At 29.4% G+C, this 9,874-nt stretch overlaps 1 protein-coding gene across 1 annotated transcript; it reads left to right on the forward strand.

Moving 5' to 3' along the window:
• Positions 1–2,900: 2,900 nt before the first annotated feature.
• Positions 2,901–5,260, forward strand: LOC100786014 (proline-rich protein 4). Its single transcript, XM_003542793.5, has 2 exons — positions 2,901–3,250; positions 4,357–5,260. The coding sequence occupies exons 1-2, from the start codon at positions 3,136–3,138 to the stop codon at positions 5,040–5,042; spliced, it is 801 nt and encodes a 266-aa protein (XP_003542841.1). The 5' UTR covers positions 2,901–3,135; the 3' UTR covers positions 5,043–5,260.
• The last annotated feature ends 4,614 nt before the right edge of the window (positions 5,261–9,874 follow it).

Consider the following 9,874-nt stretch of genomic DNA (forward strand, 5'->3'; position numbering starts at 1 on the left):
CTTTTAGAGTGAGTTTAGTGCACAATTAGATTAGTTGAGTTACTTCAGCTATTGAGTTGTGACTGAAGCCTAGAGGGGCTTATGAAAAAATAGTTAGGTGTTGAAGCCTAAAGGGGCTTGAAAAAATATTGCTTGGTAGTGGTTAATCCTGAAGAAACTTAAAAAAGAATATTTGTTGTGTGTTATGACCTGCAAAGAATAAGAATATAAGTTGAGAGAGTAGCCTACAAAAGCTTGTTAAGAATATTGTATGGAAAGCCGACAGGTGCTTGAAGAGAAAGAAATAATACATGTGTATTTTGGTGTGATTGTGGTGAAAAATCGTATGAGATAGGGATAGGATGTAATAAGGTTAAGGATGAACCAATATAAAAATTCTTGTATGGAGTATCTCTCTGTTATGCTTCTCATATATTTTGGTGTTAATTATGTTTTTAGTCTCTAAACTTTTTTGAATTTTCACTTTTAGTCCTTGAAAAAAATGACCAATCTTAGTCTTGGATCTTTTTGTTAGTCAATATTTTTAATCATTGCCATTAAATCTTGTTAAGTGTTAATATGGTGTTAGCTTTATTATTATTTAATTACGTTTTACAGTAGCTCAATTTTTTACAGTTAAAAACCACCCCAAAATTGCTTTGTGAGATATTTAAGAAGATTAAAATAAACAAAACAAAACACTAACTCTTCCAAGTGCTGCACCATAGAGGGGGCTATATGAGGTCTGAGCCACTTTGAACGGTAACACCAAATGCAACAACTCCTTCTATGCGCTCTCTCTCTCTCTCTTCTCCTTCTACCCCATCAACACCAAACGATCCAAGGTATTTTAGTTTATAGTGGCTTCAGATGTGATTTTGGCTTTGGGTATTTCAGATCTCAACGACAGCGAAGAGAAGTGTAGTGTTAAGTCGCAACAGTAGATGAGAGATCCAAACCCAACTCCAAATCAAGACCAAGAACTCAAAATCGTCCCAATCTAAGATGAACTTCTTGTTAATCGAACTACTAAACCAAACCCTTGCGTTGTCATAAACCATGCGGGCTTGTGGGTTTCATGAATCTGGAAGGCTGTGTTGGAGTGATCTGGAGTTGTCTCTCCATATCCGCAACAACATTTAAAGCATGAGTTGCACATCAAATCAAGCTTTGATATCACTTTCAGATGCTAAGAAAACCATAAATTGATTCTCGCAGAAACTTGATGCGTAAAAAAAGTACTCGCACAAGAGCAAGTGTACCCTATGCAATAATAAGAGTGGACAAAAAGTTTAGATATCGAATCCAAAGAACTAGTTGTGTTCCCAAACAATTAACTTTGTAAAACTAAAATTTAAGGTTAAATTAAATGAAAAATAGTTTAGGTCAATTATTCAATTTAGTAAATAAGAATCAAAGATAGAAAAGTTGATGTGAAAGCAGTTATAATAAGCAACCTAGGATTGTGATTTCACACACTTCAATTTACCCCAATTCTAATTCTAACAAAATCTCAAATATATATTGTCAATTACCGGTATTTTCAAATTCAATTATTAACCTTTGATCATAGTTCAATAAGCTTTTTAACTTAATCAATACTCAAATTGATCATAGGAATATCATATTAGGTCAAAGGATTATGATCAAAACAAAGGTGATCAATTAATTAATCAACTAGAATTTCTCATAACCAGTTTGATCATGTAAGTTACGTAGAAGCAATCTCTTCCTAAACCAATCAATTACACATAGATGGTCAATGTCATGCAATAGATTAAGATTTGAAGTGATCAATTCTAAATTAATAATAAAGAATAAAGAAGAGATTTAATTGATAGAAAAACATCGAAGATTTCATTAAAATCAAAAAAGGAGTACAAAAGTATGATTACTTCATAATCCTGAACTAGAGAGACTAGCTACTCATGATCATTGTAAAACTAGAAACCCCAATAAAAAAAAATACAGACATGTCAAAAGACATGGATATGACAAAAAACTCACATCGAAATACAGTCAAATATGAGTTTATCATTGATCGAACTACTGAACCAACCCCTTTCATTGTCATCAACCATGTGGGCTTGTGGGTTTCATGAATTTGGAGGGCAATGTTAGGGTGGTCTGGAGTTGCCTCTCCATATCCAAAACGGCATTGAAGCATGAGTTGCACATCAAATCAAGCTTTGATATCACTTTCAGATGCTAAGAAGGCCATAAATTGATTCTCATTTTTAACACTCCCTCGCATTTAAAAGCTTGATATGTCCATCAAATTCATATCACTTTTAGAATTAATTCTCATAGTATTCTACTTTCCCCTTACATCACTTTTAGACCTTTCTTTTTCTTTTTTGAGGGATTATGAATTGTAGATTCTTCCGAAAAATCCCTTGCCATTTCTTCTGTCACTTTTAGAAGTTTAGAGCTTAAGACCAATCAAAATTTTGTTTAGATACTAAAAGTGAAAATCTTTAATGTCCATCTATACAAACTCCATATTTAGCTAGCCTTGATTGAGTTTGTACGGGGTGAAAAATAAATTCGAATCAGTTAATTATTAGTTAATACTGGTATCTAGTAATGGCATATGTACACACTCTTAAACAGTCAATTTTTTCGATCCTCACTCAATTCAAGTTCTCTCTTTCACACTTTCTCTCTCGCGAGCTTGCATCTATTGCTCTGATACCTTTATCGATGCATGCAGCATGCTTGTAGTTGTAGTTAATTACCTTTCATTGTAGTAAATCTTTACGATACTTACACTCAATGATATGCACTACAATGGCTAGTCGTCATGCTATATGTGAAGATTAATTACAAACCATAAAAGAAAAGAAACACCTAAAATGTGAGGCTCATTTAATGGAGGGAGCACCAATATAATAATCTCATCAACTATAACGGTGTTAAACGTGATCTCTCTAAACACGCTTCCAACCACTCCTCCAAATAATAATAATCACTGACCAAATCTGAAATTCCGGTTTGCATTTCAAGAAAAAATGTAATGACCAATAGGGCCATGAACGTACAATTAGTCCCAAGTTAAGTATTATAAATAATGCAAGTATGGGACAAGAGTAACTCAAGCCTTCAGATATTTCCCTTCTGAGCTTTGATTAGTGTGGCCTAGTTGTTGTTTTCTCGATGAGAAAGGCTTCTTCCACTATGCATTGCGCACTTCTGCGCTTTTGGGTTCCCTTGTTGCTGCTTGCTAGCTTCAGCTATGCTCCTTCTGTTTCGGCCACAACTGAAATTTCAGGTTTGTGCCTCATCCTATTGCTGACATTAATTTTGTTATACTTTAGTTTATGAAACATGATGTTAATTTCTTTGTGTTCGACCTTAATAAAAACTTATTCATTTTAATATTTACATGTGTGATTTGACAATACAGAATAATAATCTCTAATCTAAGGACTAATTAAAAATTATTGATTTCAAATTTGGGTTAATTTTTCTTCAAAAAAAAGTCTCGTACGACCAAAAGTATATATAAGTAAGTCCTTTTGTTATTTAATATGTATAAAAATACGTACACCTATATGTGTGACCACCGTAGTAATTATGTTCAGGTTGGGAAGAACAGATCCATATATACTTGACATGCAAATACTAATTAGAAATGAACAATTTAATTATTCATGAAGTACTACTGTACGAATGTCGGTAGCCTACGTTTCAAGTAAAAATTAAGATCGACCCTTCATCCACAAGATTCAGCCAATGAATGGTGCTTTTAATTACTCTTTGACTGATATTGTTGTCTTCCAAATTCAATTCAATCATTTATCTTGGAATGCAGTATATATGTCTGAAATTAACTTGTGGTTTTTTCTGTTCTGCCCCTTGAGCCTGGATTTAGTGGCTCCCATAAACGAAAAACTACTACCTACCTGATCAATGCAATAGCTAATTATTATAGTCTTTAATTATGCGAGAGAGATATTATTATATTCTTCCTTGGTCTCATAATAATTGTCGTATAAAAAGAAATTATTTATTTTAAAATAATTATCATTTTATTTTTTCAATGTAACATTAATTAATTTTTTAATTATATTTCTTATAATATTAATAATATGAGCTACAGAATAAAAAAATAATGATAATAAAGTTAATTTTGTAATATTAATATTCTCTTTCATTTGTTTTTTTTATTTATTTTTTTTATAAAACAATTTAGGACAATAATTATAATCTGATGAGAGAGTATCTATTATGATTTTCAATGAAATTTTATATTATTTTTGTATTTATATTTTTTTTACTCTATTTATATTCTTGAACAAAATCAAATTTACTAGGTATTAACAAAAATATTTATTGTGTTTAACTTTTTTTTTTTTTTTTACATTTCTTATGTAGGGAATGAAGTGAACACAGATGGGAAGGTGATAAATGAAGAGTTAGCAAAACCAAGTCTAAAAGGACATGATGAAGAAGCAAAGTTCAAAGGATTTTTTCCAAAACCAATTCCTATAGTTAAACCAATTCCAAAGCCAATTCCTATTATTAAACCTATTCCAATTCCAGTTTATAAGCCTATTCCAAAACCAATTCCTATTGTTAAGCCTATTCCAAAGTCAATTCCAGTTGCTAAGCCAATTCCTAATGAAGAAGAAAAATTCAAAGGATTTATTCCAAAGCCAATTCCTATAATTAAGCCTATTCCAAAGATAATTCCTATTGTTAAACCTATTCCAAAGATAATTCCTATTGTTAAACCTATTCCTATTCCAGTTTATAAGCCTAAACCAAAACTAATTCCTGTTGTTAAGCCAATTCCTGTTATTAAGCCTGTTCCAAAGATAATTCCCGTTGTTAAACCAATTCCAATTATTAAACCTGTGCCAAAACCAATTCCCATTATTAAGCCTATCCCAAAACCATTTATAGTGAAAAAGCCCATCCCGACTGTTGAGTCGGAGGAATTTCTAAAACCAAAGCCTTTCTTCAAAAAGCCTATTATTCCTAAGCTACCACTTCACCCCAAATTCAAGAAACCACTTCTACCACCATTGCCAATTCACAAGCCAATTCCAACTCCATAAGAGTATAATACTCTATCTCAAACTATAAAGTTATCGGTTCCATTTCTAAATGCCTTTATAAGTACAGCTACATCGTATCTCAAAATAAACTTCGTACTCCTCTCGTGTACTGTAATGGAAAATAAGTAGTTCATGCTCTCTGTTCAATGAAGTTCTCGGTGTGATCGTTTGTAGATCGATTATATTAATGTAATAGATGGTACCAGTTATTCCTTTTCTCTTTTTTTTTTTACCAATTATTCCTTTTTGCTTAAATAATGTTTTTAAATAGTATTTCCGGTTTATATTTTATGAAATTATATTTAATTGTGTGGGTGAGAGAGGCTCATCGTTAATGTAGCAACTTTTTATATGAGAGATAAATCTTAACCATTACATTTTATCATAAACAATATTACGACAAGTAAATCACTAAATTAGTTCTTGAAATTGTATAGGTCAAATCAAACATTTTATTTAGTAAGATTTTAAAAGCCCTCTGTTAGTCCTTCAGTTTATAAAAGAAAAAAGAAAAATAATCTTTTGTAATATTTTATCATTATATTTTTGTTATATATCATTTTGGACTAAAAAGAACTAAAGTGAAATTTTTTTGCAAAAAGAAACAAAATCAAAAAGACATTTGCAAAAATAGGGGATTGACAAAAGGGTTTTAAGATATCAAGAAATGTTTGACCCAAACAATTTATTTGCATAATTAATTAATTTATAAAATCAAATCAAACTTACACAAATATTATTACCAAAAAGAAAAAAAATGAAATAACATCAATTCATATTTTTTTACTATAAATATATGTATATTTTTTTTGTTTTGTACCTTTTTTGTTAAAAGTATTTAGTAGTAAAATCTAATTCAAACCTATATAGCTAAGCTAAGTAATTATTAATTCATTAAACTAAAAGATTAAAATCATTATTAAATTTAGGGTTTTATTACAAATTTGACCACCAAACTTTCATTATTTTTCTAATTTTACCACTTAAGTTATATTTTTGCAAATTTTACCACCTAACTTTCATAATTTCACGGATTTTATCACTGAAATTTTTTTCATGAATTTTACTATCCAACTTTCAACATTTTATAAATTTTACCATTCAAATTTTTTTATTTTGCGTATTTTACCATCATGTTGGTGACAAAATCATATGAAAAGTCAATTTTCTAGAATTTTATATCGGTTATAATTATAATCAATGTAGAAAAATGACTTTCTACCTCGGTGATAATTAAAATTGATGTCAAAAGTCAAAATCATCATCCTTTCATCAACAGTGGCAAAATGCATAAAATTTGAAAATTTAGATGGTAAAATTTGCAAAAATAAAATTTACAAAATAATGAAAGCTGAATGGTTAAATTTGTAATTAACCCTAAATTTAAAATGAAACCATGAACCACGTACATGAGATAAACTCTTAGGTATTTGTCGAAGATATTGTGATATTTGATATTCTTCTTCTTGGTAAAGGGAAGTCCGTGTCTCTCTAAAATTTTTAAATATTTAAATAAAAAAATAAAAAGAAAATAGAGAAGTTAAATGCAGTTAATAAAAAAATTAAAAGTGACAAAATATAAAAAAAATAACAATATAGAAAGAGTCAGAAATTACTGTAGGTTCGAAGAAAAATTTAAAAAGTGATTTAAAAAAACTGTGCAATGAAATGTGGATACAAAATAATTTATTATTAGTATAGATTCAGATTGTGCCTTTAATAACACTATATTTTTTTTTATATTTAGTAAAACTTATTTGGTTGTTTAATAAGCAAGTTTTTTAAATATTTTTTAAATGCTTCTTGAAATGACATTTTTTAAAATAATAGCTTCTAACTTTTTATATCTTCTTAATTTTTTATTTTTAATGTATTTATCAAATCTATTGCTTACACTTTTTAAATAAATAAGGGTTTTATTGTTTTTATTTTTTTACTCCAATGTGGAGACCCCCTCATTTTATTTCACAGTGAGCATGCTAACCTTTTTTTTTTCCATGTAATGGTGTTTTTAATTATTTTTCCACTCCCTATACAACAATGCTTTGATTGGTTCTCTTTATAATATTTTGATGTGAAATTCTTCGATATGAATGAGTAAAAAAAGAAAAACAATAAAAAATATAGGGTTTTGGATATTTTTATATTACATTCTTAATTTAATGATTATACTATTTATTTTATTAATTTAGCATTATAAATCAAGACATTGATAATGATAGATGATGAGGATTTTTTTTTGTTATAGCATTATAAATCGTAGACCATACGTTAAGGGGATTTATATCTCCGCTCAAAGCTCAGTTATTATGAGGACTTTCGCTTGTATCTTGGACTAGAAGAGCTTCGTCGTGATCCGCAATTCATGTGGACTCTAGTGGAGTATGATGGATAGGGTAACATTCTCATATATAACGCGGAGCCAATACACCTAGTTGAAGTAATAAAGGATCGAAAAGACCATTCAGACATATCATCCGAGGAGATTGAGGAGTACAGGGAATTTCATTGGCAGTTAGAGCCGACATATGAGGAGAGAGCGATGATTAGCATGATAATGGTCTGCTCTAGTTTATGGGTTTTTTTTTTCTTTTGATTTTGATGTATTTTAAGAAATGTTTTCTCCGAGGGCATGTATTTTGTTGTGATAAGGATATAAAATTTATTTTGCTTACTTTTATACTACTATGAGTTGTATCTGTATTATTTCTCGTGTGACATTATTGATGTTATTTAATTATGTATGAAGACTAAATTATTCTATATCCATGTTTATTTTAATTCAATATAAAGATTTATCGTTTTTCAATTGACATGTTTGTTTTAAAAAAATATAAGAGCATCTCCAATGGGAGGTGTTTTCACGATTTCTTAGGCTAAGGAACGGTATCTTGCAAATTCTTCGGCATTGGAGCACACAGTGATGTGGCAGATTGAATTTCTTCAGTGGACTTTGGATTCCATATATAAGGAACGGTTCCTTACAAATAAAATATTATTATTTTCATAGAATATGTAAAGAAACTGAAACAAAATGAAAGAAGATGAACAGTTCCAAGCATGAAACTACCTTGACAACGAAAAGTCCAGGTGCGAAAGCGGCCAAGCAAGTGGTGATGTCGACGGAGCTGTCACGACAGTGACGAAGGTAGTCCTTTTCCGGCATGTGGTGTGACTCGGCGTCGAGGAGTCCGGCGATGACGGCCTCATTGGCGCATAGGAAGGGAGGCTCAGGCGAGAGAGGCATTGTTGATGAGGAGGGCATTGTTGGTGTTGGGTCATGTTGATGAGGAAGGATTTGTGTTTGAGAGGAGAAATTATTGTTGTTGCCAGTGTTGTTGGGAAGCTTTTGGAGGAAAGAGCCCTGATCTAAAGAAAGAAAACAATCGTGGGAAAGGAAGAAAAGAAAGTCTATTGAAAGCTTTTACAAAAAATAAATTAATTATTTTTATAATAAAATAATTTAAATGTTTAAATTTCTTGTGATTTCTTGTATTGAAGTAAAATTTTGAATGAGTTTCTTATGATTGATATGACAATATGGGAACTATAAAAAGTGACGCGGGGACCACAAAAAGATGAATAAGAAATCAATATAAAAAATTTGGGTTGGAAATGTTATGAGACTTTACTAATTATTGGAGACAATTAAAAATTGTGACGCGTATCTTTAAAATAAATTAAATATGAGTGTTTTCAAATAATATTTTTAATTTAAAATTTAAGGTATTACAATTTACATGGACCGGATGAGGTAGCGTACCAGACAGCAAATGGATGGAAATTCTCTTCCAAAAGACAGCTTTTTGTGTATCTTTTCGTGTGGATCACACAACCGTTTGAAGATTTTCTGCCGAAATTTCAAAGTTAGGAATCCACATGCATTCGCACAACTACATAGGTTATTTCATTACTCTCCTAAGTTATTTTTTAGATCCACCATTTATCATAAAGTCGTACTTTTATTTTTAGAAACACATAATGCTTATTTTTTCTGATCATCAATTATCTAAATTATTGTTTCCTTTATTCTTTTAATATATACTACTAAAATTACATGCAGGAATAATTAAAAAAAAACTATGTGTGTGGATTATTGTTTGTTCCTTAATTATTTAATTTCAATATATATACTATTAAATGCAGAAAAAGTATTCAATGAAATCAATTAATAATGAAATTTATATTTATATTTAGTAATTTAATTATTTAAATATTTTTATAACTGAATTCTTGAAATTTTAAACTTTTAAATTGTTAAAAATATTTTTCAATCTAGAAATAGTTGAAGTTAAATTAGTAATTTTAAATTTATAATATTATTAATTAAATTAATCAACTTACTTACATTTATTAGACTTAATGAATTAATTATTTTCTTTTATATAAAGAATAAGAAGAATTATCTGTCAATTTTATTACATTTATTTATATTTATAAGACTCAATTAATTAATTTATCAAAATTAAAAAAATGATTATTTTTATTGATCAAATATGTAATTATTTCCTATCAATGGTCAAAACAATTTAAATAAACTCATTAGTATTTTGTATATATATAAAAAAAAAAGAATGGTCAATGAATCCTAAAAATTCCAACTCAATTCTACTCTAACCAAACATTCAACTACACGATACTCTAACAGTCAAATAGTGATGACAACAAAGTAGGTGAAGGATGGATTAAATCCTTCCCATCTCCGCAAAAGATGAGGTGGATACAAGTATAAAAGAGACTAATTTAGAATTTTAATACTCATCTCTCTGTGAGTTTAAATATATCCACAAATAGCTCACTATACCTTTTCATAATTTTAGTTCAAATAATAT

Source organism: Glycine max, chromosome 13 (genome assembly GCF_000004515.6).
Source record: "Glycine max cultivar Williams 82 chromosome 13, Glycine_max_v4.0, whole genome shotgun sequence".
Taxonomy (NCBI): domain Eukaryota; kingdom Viridiplantae; phylum Streptophyta; class Magnoliopsida; order Fabales; family Fabaceae; genus Glycine; species Glycine max.

Excerpts from the sequence above, each read along its gene's own strand:
- LOC100786014 (XM_003542793.5), top strand. The coding sequence starts at position 3,136 with ATGAGAAAGGCTTCTTCCACTATGCATTGCGCACTTCTGCGCTTTTGG. Across the intron at positions 3,251-4,356 it reads GGCCACAACTGAAATTTCAG|GGAATGAAGTGAACACAGAT; the intron begins GTTTGTGCCTCA and ends TTTCTTATGTAG.